The 20,303-nt window shown below is 35.3% G+C and overlaps 1 protein-coding gene and 1 long non-coding RNA gene across 6 annotated transcripts; one reads left to right on the top strand and one right to left on the bottom strand.

Annotated features, from left to right (window-relative positions):
* The first annotated feature begins 3,977 nt into the window (after nt 1–3,977).
* LOC311288183 (protein FAN-like) lies at nt 3,978–15,604 on the top strand. 5 transcript variants are annotated; one of them, XM_084405456.1, is made up of 14 exons: nt 3,978–4,068; nt 5,365–5,454; nt 7,749–7,827; nt 7,895–7,959; nt 8,060–8,096; nt 8,170–8,220; nt 8,354–8,425; nt 9,854–9,901; nt 10,003–10,055; nt 10,628–10,757; nt 11,961–12,032; nt 12,131–12,239; nt 15,009–15,106; nt 15,272–15,405. In XM_084405456.1, the coding sequence occupies exons 1-13, from the start codon at nt 4,016–4,018 to the stop codon at nt 15,053–15,055; spliced, it is 906 nt and encodes a 301-aa protein (XP_084261582.1). In that variant the 5' UTR covers nt 3,978–4,015; the 3' UTR covers nt 15,056–15,106; nt 15,272–15,405. The 5 variants fall into 5 exon arrangements, with proteins under 5 accessions (XP_084261582.1, XP_084261581.1, XP_084261580.1 ...); XM_084405455.1 differs by having other exon boundaries at nt 14,930–15,047; nt 15,272–15,389; XM_084405454.1 differs by lacking the exon at nt 15,009–15,106 and having other exon boundaries at nt 15,272–15,604.
* Nucleotides 15,605–16,146: 542 nt separating this feature from the next.
* On the bottom strand, nt 16,147–17,527 carry LOC311287123. Its single transcript, XR_014626693.1, has 3 exons — nt 17,428–17,527; nt 17,095–17,216; nt 16,147–16,785 (listed from the first exon to the last, which is right to left on the bottom strand). It is a non-coding gene; the product is annotated as an uncharacterized lncRNA (long non-coding RNA).
* Nucleotides 17,528–20,303: the final 2,776 nt, after the last annotated feature.

The following is a 20,303-nucleotide window of genomic DNA, read 5'->3' as shown; positions in this document are numbered from 1 at the left end:
GCAGTAAAAACGTCTGCCTTCTGTTCCTTCATTCCTTCTGCCAAATGTCCTGTATTTGTTTCGCTATTATCACTTTAATTTCTGTTTTACTTAATGCCACTTCAGTGTCAGTTAGTGACTGATTGAATGCCTGATTAGCCGGATTATCAGCCGCCTCATCTCCTCTCACACCATATGCGATGGAACCCAGACAAGATTTCCCAGAAGTCCATCTGTCCTGTCCTGGAAAGACTCTCAGGCAAATGTGATTAGTTTGGTCCCTCATCTTTAAACACAATACACCTCACTCTTACATCATCCGGAATAATAAGGACCTGCTGTAGCCTATAAACATAATAATAATTGATAGTTGGTTTAAAAATGCAGTTATTTTTTGTATCACAACTTTTCAATCAAAATGGTTCAATTTGTAATTATAAAGCGTGAATTCCTGCGACTCTCTGACAAAAACTATGAGTTTTAAAGAAATTTACTTCATTTTTCTTTGGCAAGTTTTTGCAAGAATATTTTATAAGTAAATGTCACTTATGGGATGAAGTAAACTCTACTTAACTAAGTTAAGTGTAAGTATCAAATAAAGTAAGTAATTTTAACTTGGCTTGTATAAGGTTGAGTAATATCTATTTAGTTGAAGTTTCCTTTGGAATATTTCACTCAAACAATAAATATTGAATATAATCACACTTTTAAAATATGCTTTGCTTAGAAACATCATTGAAATTAAACAATAGATATTGTGTAAGACAGCATATATTCATATCGGAAGTTATGCGATATGTGAACACAATACTTAGACAACACACAATGACGGTCACATTTGATGGATCGTTTGGTGTTTGAATGTGTCATTTTGAGTAGAAAATAAAAAAATGCTGCAGTAATACTGCAGTAATACTGTACAAATACAAGAAAATCGTTAACAGTGACATTCCCTGGGAAAAGGTTCGGACATTACCTCACGGATACCGGGAAACGAACAAAACGAGAGAAATGACCTTCAAGTGAATTCATTGACCGATACAGTGAGTTATGGAAGCTTGTTTCCGCCACAGAATAAAACATTGAAAAAGATCATTGCGACTTTATTTCTCAGAATTGCGACTTAATATCACGCAATTCTGACTTTATAACACATAATTGCCAGTTTATATCTTGCAATTCTGACATCTTTTCTCACAATTGTGAGGTATAGGGTAGAGTGGGGGAAAACGCCCCCCACCTGTTTTTCCCAAAATAACCACTAAAAGTAGTCAATATAGGTTTTTACTGTTGCTATGCACTACGCTGATAACGGGGATATACAAATCTCTATGGAGAAGCTGACACCAGCGACACATTTGAAGAGAAGAGGATTAAATGGTAAATGCTATAATTTTCATTTTCATTCATATAAGTGTTTAAGAGAATATTGTTCTGCAGGATATCACAGTGATGTATGATAGATGAATAGTGAAGTCTGTAGTTTGAGATCATATATTATTTATAAGGAATATAATTATATTTTAAAAATTAAACATTATTTTAAAAAACTCATAGCTTGTGGGGTAAAACGCCCCCTACGCTGAGGGGTTAAACGCCCCCCCCCCCCCCCCCCCCCCCCCCGGGGGCATAGTTTCTCTATCATAATTACTATAATAAAATATTTCTGTCTATCAAATCCTTTGTTTTACACTTAATGCAGTATAACTAGGTGGTAAAATCAAAATATTTGAACAAAACATGAAAAAATTACCTCAAGTGAGCATTAACTAGCTAGCTTGCTAGCACAGTTAGCTCACTGATGGAAGGTAGTTCATTTTGCCTATTTTGAACATTTCTGAAATAAATATTAATATATATACATGTTGATACATTACTTGCCTTTTACCTTTAGAGATTAAAAACTATTGTCTGTTAATTTTGCTGTTTATCTATGAAGCAAACTGGTTGGTAAGAAAGGGGGCATTTTACCCCACCTTGGGGGGCGTTTTACCCTACCGCTGGGGCAAAACGCCCCCTTTGTACAAAAATATTTTCAGTGGAAATACTAATTAATTATGAAGGCTGAGCAATTTTAATATTTGGTGAATAACTCCTGCCATAGTCACTCAAAACCGGGATGGCAATTCTAGTCACATTTATGTTTTGTTTCACTGTAATGTCACATTTTCCTTAAGGGGGGCGTTTTCCCCCACTCTACCTAAGTCCAAATCTAAAGGAAAAAAAAGACGGACTTTTTATTTTATTTATTTTTTTACCTCATAATAGTTTATATCTCACAATTCTGACTTTATAACACGCAATGGCGACTTTATATCATGCAATTCTGACTTTATATCTCCCAGTTGCGTGATATAAAGTCAGAATTGCGAGATATAAACATGCAATTCTGAGAAAAAAAGTCAGAATTTCAAGTATAGGCCTATTTCTCGCAATCGCGAGTTTATATCTCATAATTCTGACTTTATAACACGCAATTGCGACTTTATATCGCGTAATTCTGACTTTATAACCTGCAATTGCGACTTTATATCGCGTAATTCTGACTTTATAACCTGCAATTGCGACTTTATATCTCACTATAGACTCTCTCTCAGTGATGTTTGTGAGTTTATCATGTTATGTGAATCCTAACTTTGAATTTACATTTAGAAATGTAATTTTTGGTTTTCATGAATGTATATTTATTTTATTAACCTTATTTTTCTGTTAGCTCATTCACAAATGTAGATTTTCTAAATTGCAATCCTCTTTTTTAAAGTTTTAATCTTGAAATGAAAATATATTTTGAATCTATTGAGTTATAAACACTTAAAGCTATAAGAACAGGCTGTTTATTGTTGTATTATGACAATGACAAAAATTCTTGTTAAAGTTTTTGTGATTTTTAAAAATGTTTTCTTCTACAAGCATTTCATAAAAATTAAAAAAGTTCGCAAAACGCACTAGGTCTCCATGTGAAGCTTTTAAACTATTTATATGATGATCTCATACCTGTTCCTTTTCTGTTTGTATTATTTTCTTTCTTTTTTCTTTCTCTTTACTTGTATATTTATTTTATATATTGCACTGTATATTTTATTTCCCTATTTGTTGTAGTCTATTTGTTCAATATGATTATTATAATAAATAAATAAATAAATAAATAAATAAATAAAACATACGGTTGAATAAAGATTAATAAATAATACTACTACTACTAATAATAATAGAATTATTGATAACGGATGCCTGACCGGGCTGTTGAGGCTAGAAACTAAGAAATGAAGGATAATTTATTAAATTACACTAACTATATGTATTGTTTTAAACATGTTATTAAGAGTTATGCTTATTAATGTCCATTCTTCTGCCCCTAGCCTTTACAGGAATATTACACTTGAAAAACACTTTAGGGTTACAATTTCTTTCAGATAAACTTTATTACCTTTTCGAAATAATGCGATTCGATGAGATTTCACTGATAATTTCAGTTCCATTTGTTTGCGAGTTGTCTCAGAGACACGCCCACATTAGGGAAATATCATGAATATTCATATAAGCGCCACCCAGTGGAACCAAATATGCCAAGAACTGAATATATTGAATCACCTGTCACTCAATATACAATAAAAATAAATAAATAAATATATTTTTCAGTATATGATCAGAAAAACTAAACAGTAAGAAGAAGCCGTGGTTTTCAGTGACAATCTCTGAAATCACTGCAAACAACGGGTTAAAGGGACTTATTTATTTTTACAAAAACTTTTCATGAATTAATAATCACACAGGCAGAGGTCACGTGAGTGTTCTACAGTGGTTTAACCAATCATGATCAAGGAGCGGAATTATTATTATTTTTAAACAGAAAATCCCTTTTAGTCCCTTTACTGTATGAAGTTATGAACGGTTGAACACAGATTTTAAAACAATAATTAAAACATAAATAAAAAAAATCGTTGATTGTTATTGTTATTTCTCCACGGCAGCGTGACAGCGATATGTCCATCGGTCACGTGGTTCTTCCTCTGTGTCCGAGCATTTCCGTGTTTACATGCCCGGATCCCTCATGGCTTTCATCACGAAGAAGGATCGCGTTAAAGAAAGGTACTGTCACACTTCACCTGGCGTGTCTATTCCCTCAGCGTGTTTTCCCTCAGGTCCGCGCAGTTTAACTCTCTGACTTCTGGCCTGTTGTGTCACTCGAGCTCGCGGGTCATTCGCCTCATAAACAGGCCAGTAAACGGACTAAACACGCAGCATTTATGGTCCTAGCATATTTATGCGTTTCCTGAGGTGAATACTTCATTTAGACCTTTATTAATACTTTCCTAGCATGTATATGTAGAGAGAGAGAGAGAGAGAGAGAGAGAGAGAGAGGTGTCCAGTTTATGTGTTGTTTCTCATAAAGTTCAGACTCGCTTTGTGTTTAGATGTTAGCTGAGCAGGAGGAGACGTCTTTGTTTTAATCTTAATTTAGCGGTGAACTCTTAATTTTTTGAGAGAAAAGCAGTTTTGAAAAATATGAATGTCAACTGTTGAAGTCTGTCGATGTCACATGACCTCTGTCTCATTAATTATTCATTTGTTTACTTTTCGTCAGGCAAGTGCCTATAATTGCTTTCATTAAAGTCACCATGAAATCAAAATTGACCTTTATTTTTTTATGTTGCAGTGTTTATTATTAAATAATTTATAAAGTGCTCATCACTATTTAAAACAAAAGGCGTTACGAGATTCCTTGTGGAACTCGTAATTATAGCTTGTAAACTGAGAATTTTCTGAATCATAACATTAAAAACATTAATGCAAAGGCACAAGACTGTAAACTTAATGGTTAGTGAGGGAAAGAACTACAATCCCATAAAGCATTGCGAACAGCATAATTGATGGAGAAATAAAAATAAGTTGATTTAAAAAAAAAAAAAAAAATATATATATATATATATATATATATATATATATATAGCCCATATAAACAATATATTGTAAGTTTATTGTTAAAACATGCATATATATACGCACATATTCAAGTATTTTGAGAGCGCAAGGCTAAGGTCTCGATTGGGTCATTCAGGAGTGGGCGGAGCTAAAGAGCTCTTACCGCTTTTTTCGACTCTCTGATTGGTGGAACTTTCTGTACAGCATTATGGGTAATGTAGTTTTTCATCATGAAAATCATCCGTTAAACACATTTATTTAAAAAAAATAAGTTAAAATAATGTGGCCTTGGAGATTCCCTATGGAGAAAATGATTGGAGTTTTTACCAGAAAAGAAAGACTGTCTATTGTACTGTATGTGTAATTAATATTCATTTAATTTGTAAGGTTCCCAACATCTTTGTTTCCTCTCTTGCCTCGTCCAGCGTCAAACACTTGTCATGTTCTCATGTTTCTGTGCAGATTCTCGCTGTTGTTGCTGGATCTGGAGGAACATTATTTTGAACAACACACTGCCTATAATCTGACCAACAGCAGTCCAGAGGCGGACAGGTGAGATGCTGAGGACTGAGGCCTGAACTCAGTCGTTTATAAGTGAAATGCGTGAGGTTTGCAGAATTACGACACTGAAAGAGTCTCCAAAAGAGTCAGTTCCTCGATGGCACTTGTTGTGTCAGACTTCTCATTATTGAATCTCTTGAATGAATGATTTAATGACTCACTCATAAAGACTTCACTCGTTTCATTACTGGATGAATCAGCGTTTTTTAAACAAATCTCTTGAATGAATGATTCAATGACTCACTCATAAAGACTTCACTTGTTTCATTACTGGATGAATCAGCGTTTTTTAAACAAATCTCTTGAATGAATGATTCAATGACTCACTCATAAAGACTTCACTTGTTTCATTACTGGATGAATCAGCGTTTTTGAACGAATCTCTTGAATGAATGATTCAATGACTCACTCATAAAGACTTCACTCGTTTCATTACTGGATGAATCAGCGTTTTTTAAACAAATCTCTTGAATGAATGATTCAATGACTCACTCATAAAGACTTCACTCGTTTCATTACTGGATGAATCAGCGTTTTTTAAACAAATCTCTTGAATGAATGATTCAATGACTCACTCATAAAGACTTCACTTGTTTCATTACTGGATGAATCAGCGTTTTTGAACGAATCTCTTGAATGAATGATTCAATGACTCACTCATAAAGACTTCACTCGTTTCATTACTGGATGAATCAGCGTTTTTTAAACAAATCTCTTGAATGAATGATTCAATGACTCACTCATAAAGACTTCACTCGTTTCATTACTGGATGAATCAGCGTTTTTTTAAACAAATCTCATGAATGAATGATTCAATGACTCACTCATAAAGACTTCACTTGTTTCATTACTGGATGAATCAGCGTTTTTGAACGAATATCTTGAATGAATGATTCAATGACTCACTCATAAAGACTTCACTCGTTTCATTACTGGATGAATCAGTGTTTTTGAATGAATCTCTTGAATGAATGATTCAATGACTCACTCATAAAGACTTCACTCGTTTCATTACTGGATGAATCAGCGTTTTTGAATGAATCTCTTTAATGAATGATTCAATGACTTACTCATAATGACTTCACTCGTTTCATTACTGGATGAATCAGCGTTTTTGAACGAATCTCTTGAATGAATGATTCAATGACTCACTCATAAAGACTTCACTCGTTTCATTACTGGATGAATCAGCGTTTTTTAAACAAATCTCTTGAATGAATGATTCAATGACTCACTCATAAAGACTTCACTCATTTCATTACTGGATGAATCAGCGTTTTTTAAACAAATCTCTTGAATGAATGATTCAATGACTCACTAATAAAGACTTCACTCGTTTCATTACTGGATGAATCAGCGTTTTTTAAACAAATCTCTTGAATGAATGATTCAATGACTCACTCATAAAGACTTCACTTGTTTCATTACTGGATGAATCAGCGTTTTTGAACGAATATCTTGAATGAATGATTCAATGACTCACTCATAAAGACTTCACTCGTTTCATTACTGGATGAATCAGCGTTTTTGAAACGAATCTCTTGAATGAATGATTCAATGACTTACTCATAATGACTTCACTCGTTTCATTACTGGACGAATCAGCGTTTTTGAATGAATCAAGTTACTTTCAAAAAGTGATTTACTCTATTTTGATCGCTACCGAAGACATCAGTGCTTTCAGTATTTATTTAAAGGTAATTAATGTAAGAATCAATAATTAAAATGACGTTGTCCTCCAGGAATCGAATGTGCCGCTGGGTATTGACACACATTTGTACTTGCACTATTACGTTCCTCGGGTCACTAGTGACCATATACACTTTAAAAAAAAAAAAAATTTAGAAAACAGACAATCTTCATATTTTTGTAATTTTTGTATTTGTTTATAATAGACGTGTTGCGTTTATATTCTGGGTTCGTTTTCCTCCCTATACTACACATCATCAATAATGAGTAAACTGAATTTGGTCTTTTAATATCACTGTCTTCCTTCTTTGGATTTAGGTTTATCGGCCGATATATCGGTTATCGGCTTTCAAATATAAAGAATTATCGGTTATCGGTTTCGGCCGAAATGTTAATATCGGTGCATCTCTATTACATTTGATTTGAAACTTACTTTGTGACTGTTAAGAAAGTATGTTCTATGGAGTATAAATGTGTGTAGTGTGAATGCAGTTCTCCTGCTATTAAAACTAGCGGATGCTAACGGTCGTCTATGATATTCAACACGCTAATCTCTTTAGTTAATGTCTTTTAAATCTCTTTGTCTCAACACACAGACGAACCAGCGGCTCATTAAAGATCTGCTCTAAATCGGTGATCTTTGAAGCTGATGATGCGAAGGAGCCTATTTTAAAGGTATAATACTCACATTATTATCACGCTTGCTTTCTTCCTCTACAATAATGAACCGTCTCTCCTGCAGATTCCCCTGAAAGACTGCGAAGGAATCGTGGCGCTGGAGGAGTCGGCTCACAACCCGTTTATAGAGTAATACTGAGAATGACTCAAATCAATCGTTTCTTTTGTTGTTGTGAGTTTTGCAGACTTTCATCGTTCCTTTTCTTTCTTTCTGAATGCGTGTTTGCAGAAGTAAACCTGCCTGTATTCTTATAGAAACCAAGCAGGTGAGTGTGTCTCAGTTTCACTTCACTGTTTAATATCTGCAACAGGTTCAATATTTAACCCTTTTTTTGTCAGATTTATCTAATTAAAGAAGGAAATGTGGTCGCGCCGTATAAATACGAAAGGGTGAGTTCATTTTTCTTTGTGTGAGAAAAAGTGTGTAAGAAACAAGTTTGTTGTCAGTTTTGGCTCATTTCATACACTGCAGGGAATATTATTTTTATACTGATGTATTGTTTGATTAATTGTTGCACGTTAGGGAGAAAGAAAGGTCACGTTCCAGTTGGAGGCGTCCATGAAAACGGAGGATGTTGTTCAGATGTTGTTACAGGTTTGCCTTTTTCTTTCTCTTGAGATTTGTGAATTTTCTCTGGGACTTTCATCTTAACTCTCAGTGGCCGCGTTTCCATTACCCTTCAAATCGCGCAAATTGAAAATACGCTTAATGGAAACACGTCAATTTCGCAAAAACTCGCATTTATCGCAAAAAAGTTTTTCCGCTCTCATGAGGAGGTTTTTCAGGCAATTCGAAAAAGAAATATTTCGCAAACCGTTTTCGGAAACAGTTTTTGCGCATTTACAGTCACCTGACGTAGACGAGGCGGTGTGTTTGGACAGAATACGAGACAGAGTTCTTTATTAAATTCATAAAATACAACATAATTACAGGAATAATGGATTCTAAACCTCAAATAAAGGCCACAATCAAGACCTGGAAGCAGAACTGAGTGAGAAACACCCAGAAACACCTCATATGTGCCGCTCACAAGTATAATAAGGGTCGTTCCTCACCATTAATGCTAACCCTAACCCTAACCCTAACACACATACATCTCCTTCCATTAATAATAATGGCCAGTGCAGTGGCTGGGATATAGTACATAAACCTACCAGCGTCCGTTGCCATGGTTTTTGGAATGATTTTACTGATCGCGAGAGGAAAAAATGTTTTAGTCGCATAACATCAGTTTATGGAAACGCCGTCATTTCGAAAGTTTTTTGTTGACATTTAGAAAAAATCGCAAAAGTTTTGCGCAAATCTGTAATGGAAACGCGTCTACTTTCCCGCTCTTTTTTTACATTGCCTTTTTTTTTGTATCACACATTTTAAAAATCGAAAGCCTACGAACTCAAAATTCATCCTGTGAAAATCATTTTGAAATTGGACGTTGCGTTGGAAACGGAAACGGTTCTCTAAATTATTTTATCCTGCTCCTCCCCTAGTGGGCGTCGCCAGGTTTCATATTACATCATTTATTTAAACCACTTTATAATCAAAACCCTTTTCGAATCTTGACAAAACACATATCCTCGAAAAGGTCTGAGTCTCAAGGTTCCATATTATGCGACTATTTATTCATAGGAGTGACGTGCACAGAAATGTGTTAATTTGTTACAGGAAAATGCATGAAACAAAATTCAATGGAATGCGTGTCACCCGGTGGACATGTTTGGTACCGCGTCTAAACAAAATGTCATAGTAACTTAAATGTTTGTGATATCAACTTCAAATTTGGAGCACAGCTTGGTTAGACATATGGCTTTGGTTTTATAGTAACTGTAGAGTAAAAATAATTGAGTAAAATACCGGTATATATTTTATATAAAATAAAACATGTATTTTTCACTCAGAGTGTCGTCTTTAATACAAGACTTCGGTCTAATTCCAAAGCATTCTTGAATTACAACTATTTTATTTTGTATAGTGGTTTTCATGTCTGTTCTCGTACAGTAAAGTTAATAACTGCTGTTTCTACAGTTGCACAGAGCGTCGTGTCTGGATAAACTGGGCGATCAGACGGCCATGGTCAGTACAATCAAATACAATTCCATACGTAATTATTTGCTTCCTTTTTTGAGGATCTGTGTGTGATCTGTGTGTGTGTTCTGTGTGTGTTTCTGATGAAGATTGCAGCTATATTGCAGTCCCGGTTAGCAAGAACGTGTTTTGATAAGAACAGGTGAGAATATTCATTCCTCCAGTTGTTGATGATCTCAGAGTAGAAATAGCAGTGAGTACAGTATTACAGTGTTCAGATGTTTGCAGTTGTGAATATAAAGTTTGTAGAGATGCACCGATATGAACATTTTGGCCGATACCGATAACCGATAATTCCTTATATTTGAAGCCGGTAACCGATATATCGGCCGATAAATCTAAAGCCAAATTTTTCTATAATTTTTGAGAGCCTGATTATAAAAACAAAAGTCTCACCATTAAAAGCCACGTCTCAAACACACAATTATGATGTTCTCATTATAGTTTTATGTAGCCGATATGACACATGTTGCACTTTTACTGTATTTTCCTTTTTTGAAGTGATTCCAATCATATTTCAAGCAACTCAAACCCGTCATGTTGAGCAGTCGCATCTGAAGCGTCTTAAGCGTCTCAGCTGGAGGACATAATACAGTATCGGCTTTAATATATCAGACACATTGTCTTATCAAGCCGATATCGATAACATTAAAAATGAACATATATCGGCCGATATGTCGTGCATCCCTACTCATTATCTTTCTTTGGCTGCAGTTTTCAGGACGTGAGCGAAGTCCTGCACATGGAGTGTGTGGCGGAAACGGTTTCTCCTTTGGTGACGAACGCGGGTCACGTTTGCATCACCGATCGCAGTCTTTACTTCCAGCCTCTGAACGGCTATCCGGTGAGCTTCCTCTGTGCGACACGAGTGTCAGTCTGCTGCTGTGTGTTCATTACGCTGTGTGTGTTGAAGTGTGTTTTCTCAGGTCACTGATGCACAAACACAGTTTTATAAGGGACTGTTGGTTTTTTATTTGAGGGGCTTCCGGAGGAGATCTATAGCAGAACAGACTTGACCTTCGCCAGCAATACATTTCTCTATGAGCCTCTAAACTGATTGTGAAAAAGGCACGACCCTCCCCGATAATGTAGAGATTACTTCTGGGCACTTCTGCCGTAATAGGCCGCCTACTGTTTTTCACAGTCATCTTTTTACTTTACGACCGGGGTAAAGCAAGGGAAACTACACTTAACCTCAACAAGGCGGCATCATGAACAGCACTCGTCTCATTCGTGGAGGTGGAAAAACAAGTTATTTTATTGTCTTACAATTTAAATGCAAAAGAAAAGAGTTTTTTTAAGTTTTAATTTAAAATGTTTGCGATTTTAATAAGCGCACGGTTAAATATTTTACCACTTGCTTGAGTGCATCTGTATAGAAGTAGTGCATTGAATAATACGTTGTTTAAATTGTGTTTAAACGTGCATACGTCTATTAGAGAGTGTGTATGTGTACAAAGAGAATCGCAGTGCTGACAAAACTATTTTTTTTTATAAAAGTTGCTGATAACTTCTGGATTTGAAATACAAATAGTGAGTATGTGTTTGTGGTATAGCCGCGGGTCAGTCACACACTGCAAACGCAGCAGATGTGAAAGCACTATAGCGTGCGCTGCTCCTGCACACACACACTGCACGCGGAGGGTGTGTGAAACAGGCGTTAGCCTCTGCTTGCTCGTCTTACACATCACATCACATCACACACTCCACTGTTATGGGACGGTCCTTACCTATTATAATCTAATTTTCCTTAAATGCACATTAAGAAAATAAGATTTTATTTAAGAACAATTGTTTCAAACATTAATGCACGTTAAAAAGTGAATGTTATTTCATGTCAATAAAACATGCGACGCTTGATTTGGTTTATATTGCGCTCGCTTGCGCCCTCTTGTGGGTATAGCAGACAATACAGCACTTTTGTCCTCTGCCTTTAGAATTCGGCTGTAATAAAAATGTTGCTAATATTTAATGAAGTTGCATGTTTTCATCCATGCCGAGAGTTGGTTCTCTGGCGTTCTCACGTGTGTTTCTGTGTTTGTGAAAGGATTCGGTGGTTCAGATCGAGTTGCACAGCGTGAGACGCATCTACAAACGCAGACACGGACTGAGGCCTTTGGTGAGGGATACTCTTCAATCTTTAATTCATCTTCAGTTTTGTGTCTGTTATTTACCGTGTGTGTGTGTGTGTGTGTGTGTGTGTGTGTGTGTGTTCAGGGCCTCGAGGTGTTCTGCACAGAGGATGACCTGCGCTCTGATATATACCTGAAGTTCTACAGCACTAGCGAGAGAGATGAGCTTTACTACTACATTGCAACTTTCCTCGGTAGGCTTTATTTGTACGAGTGTGTTTGTCAAGGGCTGTTGTAATGTCGTATCACATTAGGACAAGTTGTTTTAACCCCTTAACTGCCAACCCCCTTTATGAGAATAGACGCTATCCGAATGCTTTGGAAAATAGACCTAAAAATAGACCTAAGTTTGGTCTTGTTTGAAAGAAGACACAGATTATGCAACACTTCATACAATGAAATTCTGAAAAAGTTAGGGAAGTTTAAATTTACTGTAAATCAAATGTGCTGTACTAAATATTTATTATTTTATATAAAATAAATTTTTACTTTTAAAGTTACTATAAAATCAAAGCCATATATCTAACCAAGTCATGTTCCCAATTTGAAGTTTTTTTTGTGATTTTGTTTATGCGCCGTACCAAACATGTCCACCGGGTGACACACACATTCCATTGAAATTTGTTTTGATGCATTTTCCTGTAACAAATTAATACATTTCTGTCCAAATATCACTTCTGTCACCAAATATGGAACATTGAGACTCGATATGTGTTTTAGTCAAGATTAGAAACGTTTTTGATTATAAAGTAATACAATATAAATGTTGTAATATGAAACCTGGGACGCCCACTAGGGGAGGAGCCTGTTAAAATAATTTACAGTACCGTTTCCATGGTAACACAAAGTCCAATTTCAAAACTGCTTTCACAGGATGAATTTTGAGTTCGAATGATGCCTAGTTTATGATTATTACTAAAACATGTGATATATAAAAGTCAATAAAAAGCATCAGTTAAGGTTTTTTTTACATGATTATATTTTTACCTTTTTCCATTTTGTCTGTTTCATGAATTTTGTGTTTGTATTGCATCTTCAATTTGGCTGAAAAGCCATTAAATAGCCTATAACTCAAGGGTCTGTTTTCACAAACATTTGTTTCTATGCCACTTACTTTTGAAAATGAACCTAATCTGAGAAATATTAGATATACACCAGTATACCGTATAATCCTCTGTATATTATGGTTTAACTTAAATGTAACATTTTTATGTTAAAAGACATTCTCTACTGTATTTACTGACTGCTGTTAGCATGGGATTATTTCATGGGTTAAGCTGTTCACACATTGGCAGTATAAAAAAGATTTATTACATTTTGTAATAATTGCCAATGATTATATAATAGCTCTTTAAAGGGGACATATCATGAAAATCTGACTTTTTCTGTGTTTAAAGGGATACTCCACTTTTTTCGGAAATAAGCTCATTTTACATCTCCCCCAGAGTTAAACAGTTGAGTTTTACCGTTTTAGAATCCATTCAGCCGAACTCCGGGCCTGACGGTACCACTTTTAGCATAGCTTAGCACAGATCATTGATTCTGATGAGTCCAGTAGCATTTCTTTCAAAATGACCAAAGAGTTTCAATATTTTTCCTATTTAAAACTTGACTCTTCTGTAGTTAAACCGTGTACTGAGATCGACGGAAAATGAAAAGTTGTGATTTTCTAAGCCTATATGGCTAGGAACTACTCTCATTCCAGCGTAATAATCAAGGAACTGTGCGGCTGTACCATGAGTGCAGCAGGCGTAATGATATGACGCAGCGCCTGAAAATAGTCCCCAGCTCGGTAACTTCTTCCAACGTGACCAGGACTAAGTTTGTCTAACCTATTAGACCTATTTTCAGGCGCAGCGTCATATCACTACGCCTGCTGCACCCATGTTACGGCCGCACAGTTCCTTGATTATTACGCCGGAATGAGAGTAGTTCCTAGCCATATAGGCTTATAAAATCACAACTTTTCATTTTCCGTCGATCTTAGTACACGGTTTAACTACAGAAGAGTCAAGTTTTAAATAGGAAAAATATTGAAACTCTTTGGTCATTTTGAAAGAAATGCTACTGGACTCATCAGAATCAATGATCTGTGCTAAGCTATGCTAAAAGTGGTACCGTCAGACCCGGAGTTCGGCTGAATGGATTCTAAAACGGTAAAACTCAACTGTTTAACTCTGGGGGAGATGTAAAATGAGCTTATTTCCGAAAAAAGTGGAGCATCCCTTTAATACAAACGCTAAAGCAAATGTAGATCGGACAAATGAGAAGTAAAAACAGAGCACTTTAAATGCAAGGCAAATGAGGGTAGAACACTGATCTATATAGAATGACATCATTATTATTATTATTTTTTTTTTAATTATTATTATCATTATATAGATCAGTGGGGTAGAATGACAAACACCTGTGATAATTAAATGAATCTTCATGTCAACTAGATTGGGTAGATTACGTGTGCCTCCCGAACTTAAAACCCACCTTTTCTCTTTGGCCTTTGACACCTGACGTTGACATTTTGTTTATTTATTTTATTGTTTCTATGGTGTGGTTATTTTTCCTATGTTTATGTTTCTTGATTTGTTTTATTTGTATTATATGTTTTATATAAAGTATGTATTTTATGTCTTTTATTTATTTTTCTGTACAGAACTTTGGTCCAATTCGGTTGTTTTAAAGTGCTTTATAAATAAAGTTTGATTGATTGATTGATTGAAAGTCTAAGTAAAAGTCTTTGGTCAAATTTAACTTTGGTAAAGTTTACTTTAAAGTAAAGTTTAATGTTTTTATATGTCTATATGGTGTTTTTAAAATGTTTAAGACAAAGCATGTGTAAGTTCATAAGTCGACACCATTGCTGAGTATTTCCACCTTAAAACTGCAGTGAACCAAAGACAGTCTCAAACACACGCTTTGAAATCGCTGGTGTTTCTGACGTCACAAACTACCTTGTAACCAATCAGATCAACGTGTGATCGTCAACCAGTGGATCTCTGAGCTGAGTGAGTGAGTGGAGGCGGGGCTCATTTGCATATTCATAGAACTGCGTATACTAAATGAGGCAAGGGTGTCGAGTTACATTCAATCTTTTTAAGGCATTTTTTCAAATATATTTAATATATATATATATATATATAAATATATGAAATATTTAATTTTGGTGAAGATGCAGCAAAATGATTGACTACAGGGGGCTTTTAATAAAACATAATTGTTTGATTTACAGGTGACACCCTGATGGTACTGCGTGATGGACAGAACTCTGAACATCTACAGAGCCTAATGGTTTTGCACATGTTCTGTATGTATATATTGATTCATATTTGTTATAACAGTCTTGTTTTACAGAGAATATCCTGGAAATGTTATTTGAATATGTTGAAGGATTGCTATTATGTTTTTATTCAATTAGGCTATGTGCTCTTATGCGCTGTTTGTAATTTTTGGTTTTATTATCTTAAGACTATGGGAAGGTGGGTGTTAGAAGTGTGTTTTAGACATTTGCATCCATTCATAACTTGTTTTAGGAAAAATGTGATTTTTAAATAAATAAATAAATCCAGTGGCCTCTTTGTATTGTATTACAGAGCAGTACATATAATATTACATTCCTTTGTTGTTGTTTCTGTTATTATTATTTTTATTATTATTATTATTAATTATAAAAGTAACAAAGCAATGAGACAACAAACAACCCAATGTACAGGTATACATTCTATATTATATATAATTATAAAACGAGTTTTTAACCCAGCAGTTTTTAGGGGTTATGTGAAATAAACTTTGCTGCCATTTAATGATACTTGTGCGTCCTTTCTTGAAAAGAGGGTCAACATTTACTGCCATTACAGTATATTACAGTCTCCTTTTGTGTTTAGAAAAAAAAATCAAGTTGAGAAAATAATGACAGAATTTAGATTTTTGAGAAAACAATCCCTTTTAAAAACAACCAAATATCTCAGATATTTTTAAAATATTCAAAAAGGCCCTATTTGGTATGTCTCATAGGCATTTTTACAGAAATAAGTTGAACACTTTTTGCAGCCTGAGCCCTACAGGGAAAAATTACAGCAAAACAGCAATGAAGAAAAGGACACAAAGTATGGTGCATAGAAACATGTTTATTTATTTAGTCTTCTTTTTTTATTAGGGCTTTCAAAATTTTCAGAATTTAAAGCATCGTCATGTTGAACAGGAAGCTCATCTTTTAAACAGTCTTCCTTCACTTTATTTGACCCTGATTCTACACAAGGGATACAAAACTTTGTTGCACAGCGGTAAAGCGGCACTTTATCAGCAATCTTCTTTAGCTCCTCACTTAAATGTTCATTGTCTTGGTCCTTTTCAAAGACATATGTGTAAACAAAGGCTTTAATACCCTGGTATTTCTCTAATTCATTAAGACCTGCTATAACAATGTTGTCTTTAAGACATCTGTCTATACAGGGAGAGATTAAGGTGTAGAAAACCACACAACCATCACTCTTTTTTTTCAGCAAGTTTGTCAAATGAGAATTACCCATCAGTAAAACCTCTGAATGCGCATCTGTATGAACCCCTGCGGCGATGAGTTCATGGCCATCGTAGACATCCTTGCTGTCATGTTTTATGAGAGGTTTAACTATTTCTGATTTGTCATTCAGCAGAAATGACGGTTCTTTATTGGCGTTGAATCCTTCTTGGCACTGGTTCTTTGGGACATTGATGGCTACTGCATACTGGCCATCCTTGTTTTGATAACTGGTTAAAAAGAAAAGAATTATCATGACAGCATGCAAAATACATATGCAAATGTAATTGAGAAATCAAACATGCATGCTGGGACTGTAACAGTACAAACTTTAACAGTAGGGCAAACTCATTGTGGTTCATTGTGTTGATCTGTAAGTTTTGTCTATGCAAGAATACGAAAATGTATTTGTGCTAGGATCATATTTTAGTTATGATTACCTAGTGACACATTGTCATTGTTAATGCAAATATGTTAACAAATACAACCTTATTGTATAGTGTTACCACTTCATTTCATACAGCAACATGAAAACGTACCTGTAATGAAAAAATCTTTGAATCTCGGAAAGGGTTTCAAGGTCCACATTTTCATTCATCACACTTTGAATACAGGAAAGCAAAATAATCCAGAGAAGGACCCTCAAAAACACAGAGGAAACCTAAAAATATAGCAAAAACATAAAATAATCAACAGTGATAATTCTCCTCCATATAGTTATTAGCATAATGGCTAAAGTCTGATCTGAATTATGTCCTGTTCCCACTCTCCTCTCTATCACTCCTACTTAATTGCAATCATTAACATGACAAAAAGAGAGTAAAATGAAAATTTGAAGTGGACAAACAATTAATTGTAGTGGTGCTACTTACCATCATGACTGCTGTAGATTCTAGAAGATGCAGTGAACTGAGCTCAAAGATGATGTGCTGCTCTGGTGTGAGAGTGGTGAGTTGGAGAAGCAAATGAATCACATTTATACGGCTCTTGTGTCAGTCGTTATGCAAAAATAGAAAGATAAACTACTGGTCTTCAACAGGGAAAGCTCTATCAGGATCCATTTGATTAACTTGTTCGATATTTTGCAAATAGTGCAGACCTTTCTTCAACGGAACTCAGTTTCAGGGATTCACAGAAAACTTGTGAAAGTATTTTTTTTTAAATCAGTGTTTACACAAGTGTTCCCATGTCTATTGGAGAATCTGTGGTTTAAAGTGTCATTGTGACCAATTGTGGAGCCATACCCTGCATTTTGGGCCAAACACTTGAAACAGATCAGTCTCCTCTGCTTCATAAGGTCTACAGTGGAAGAATACCTCAGCAGCGCTAAAAAAAAAAAAAAAAAAAAAACATCCGTCCGCACCCGCTCTAGTCCTGACCGCAAGTCGACCGTCAGTGTGTTGTTGGTAGGCACTACGCAGGTTTTTTTGTATTCATTTCTATTGCATTACGACGATTGAAAGCAGTATCAATCATGTCAAAAATATGATGTGCAGTCAAGTTCGGGTATGTGCTGTGAGTGTTCTCACCGCGCGCGCTTGTGATTCGCGGAGTTTTGACGAGTTGTATTTTTTTGACGACTTGATATTATTTCTTATTCAAAAGTTTAGAATGCCTAACATTCTAAAATCTTCCAGTTAAATGGAACATGTAGCCTATCGTTACTTTTGCAACGACTCTATTATTTTTCCAGTCATAGACCAGCGCTCAAGCACTGAATCCAGCGCTGACAAGAATCAGCTTTCACGCGCTCAGAAATGTGTTTGGCGCTGACAACAATCCGGTGGTGCAGAATCACGCAGCGGAGGAATGGAAAGTTGACAAGCCATTAAAAAGTATTGACTTATATTTTTTTCAAATATTTTCAATAAATCATGTTCCCATTCACTCTGGCGACGAATTTTAAAATTAATTAAACTTTATTCTATTTATAAGGTAAAACTTTTACATTTTTAGGCATTAACTAATTCCAATCCCTAACGCCAATATGTTTTCTTTGTTCACCAAGTAATTTACTGGTCAGGCATTATTGTTAACTCGCAAGACAGTAAGGAGAAAATGACAATTTGATGGATAATTTAAATATATTCTGCAATCACATTTTGGTAATGTATTCATTCCGCCGTCACATCTGAGCACGAAACGCTGATTGGGTAGTTTCAAGATATAAAAATAATTAATAATATAATAATAATTGAATTGTTTATATGTGTTTAATCTTGTTTATGAACACGAACACGTTCCGATTATGAACACAAATTAATCACAACAAACCAAATTAATTGTAATTGTATTAATTATACCATTGATGAAAACAAGCTGATACCAAGGTATTTTAGGCCTACAATTCTAACATAATTTTTCATGAAAAATCATGATTGTATTTATTTATTTTTCGAAAGTAAGGTTAATGTAAGCAGCTTCTTGCAATACTCTCCTAAATGCGTAATAAAACCTAAGTGCAAACATTAGCGCTTTAATGACCGTCCTTTATTTTTCAGTGCATTTGTTTTACAACATATGGCTATTACTGTCATGTGATTAATATTATAACTATTATTATGTAGTAGTGTAATGTAGACAGACACATAAAAGAGGTTTGAATTTTTCTTTGTTTAATTTGCACACTGAATATGGGTTGGCACTTTTAATTTTGAACTCTCAAAGTGCACCAGATTGATGAATTTAACATTAAAATGCACAAAATTTTCTTAGGGGGGGCATGCCCCCGAACCCCCCTAGAAGGCCCAAGGTCCATCCACCACAGATTTACCAAAAATCCTGTGAGAAACACTGGTATTGCTATGCCAATGCAGTTTATAACTTGTTTTTTGGATTAATCACTGTGGAGTACAGTTCAATTGTATTAATAAAAGACAATTTTGCACTTATTTCATCTGTTAACTCTCACTCGTTCCAGGTCGCTCATTATTTTGGGGGTGGGGGGCGTTCAGGGATTTGGATATTGGATTGGGGGCGCTGGCCCAAAAAAGGTTGAGAACCACTCTACAGTATGCCTGTGGATGCGACAGGCAGTCACAACATTTTAGATTATCTGAAATGGAAAGAACATGATGGAATTAAAGCTTATCTGCATGCAAGCTGTGCCGGTATAAACTCAGTTTGGTCTCAAAGGCGTTTAGACTGTCGCCATTTATCTCTGTGTTAGGTCTGCCCTGCTTGACCTAGTCTTGCTGTCATTTTATTTATAGATCTGATGTTGCAGTAACTGAGGTTCCATTGCCTTGCTTTTCATCATTTGAATGCTTGGCATTTAAACTAAATGTCTCTCACCAGTTCCTGTTTTAAATATCTATCGTCCTCCCTTTTTTTCCTGAATATACTGAATGTGTTGGACACTTGCCAGGGCACTCTATCCAGTTACTCTTTTAACTGGTGATTTAAATATTCATGTTGACAATGTGGATTGCAATAATACTGTGTGCTTCAAGGATATGCTAGAATAATTTAACTTCACTCAGCATGATGACTTTCTGACACACAAACATGGACATATTAGATGTGGTTTGTACTTCAGGAGTACATATTGAACAACTTGAGTGTACTGATGTATGTATAAGTGACCACAAGCTCCTCACGTACAATTTGACGACTCCTCCTTTGCCAGCCTGGTCTCATTGTTAATACGTAGTATTAATACGTAATTTTCAAAGAGAGAAAACGTACGTTTTGTACGTTTGGATAGATGCTGAAATGTATGATATGGACGTATCTGCAACAATTAAAC

This window comes from Rutilus rutilus (assembly GCF_951802725.1).
Source record: "Rutilus rutilus genome assembly, chromosome: 3".
Classification (NCBI taxonomy): domain Eukaryota; kingdom Metazoa; phylum Chordata; class Actinopteri; order Cypriniformes; family Leuciscidae; genus Rutilus; species Rutilus rutilus.
This window is presented reverse-complemented; position numbering and strand designations above follow the sequence as displayed.

Bases quoted from the DNA above. Each gene is read 5' to 3' on its own strand.
- LOC311288183 (XM_084405454.1), top strand. From the start codon at position 4,016: ATGCCCGGATCCCTCATGGCTTTCATCACGAAGAAGGATCGCGTTAAA. The intron at 5,455-7,748 runs GTGAGATGCTGA...CTCAACACACAG, and splicing joins AGCAGTCCAGAGGCGGACAG to ACGAACCAGCGGCTCATTAA. The intron at 10,056-10,627 runs GTGAGAATATTC...CTTTGGCTGCAG, and splicing joins ACGTGTTTTGATAAGAACAG to TTTTCAGGACGTGAGCGAAG.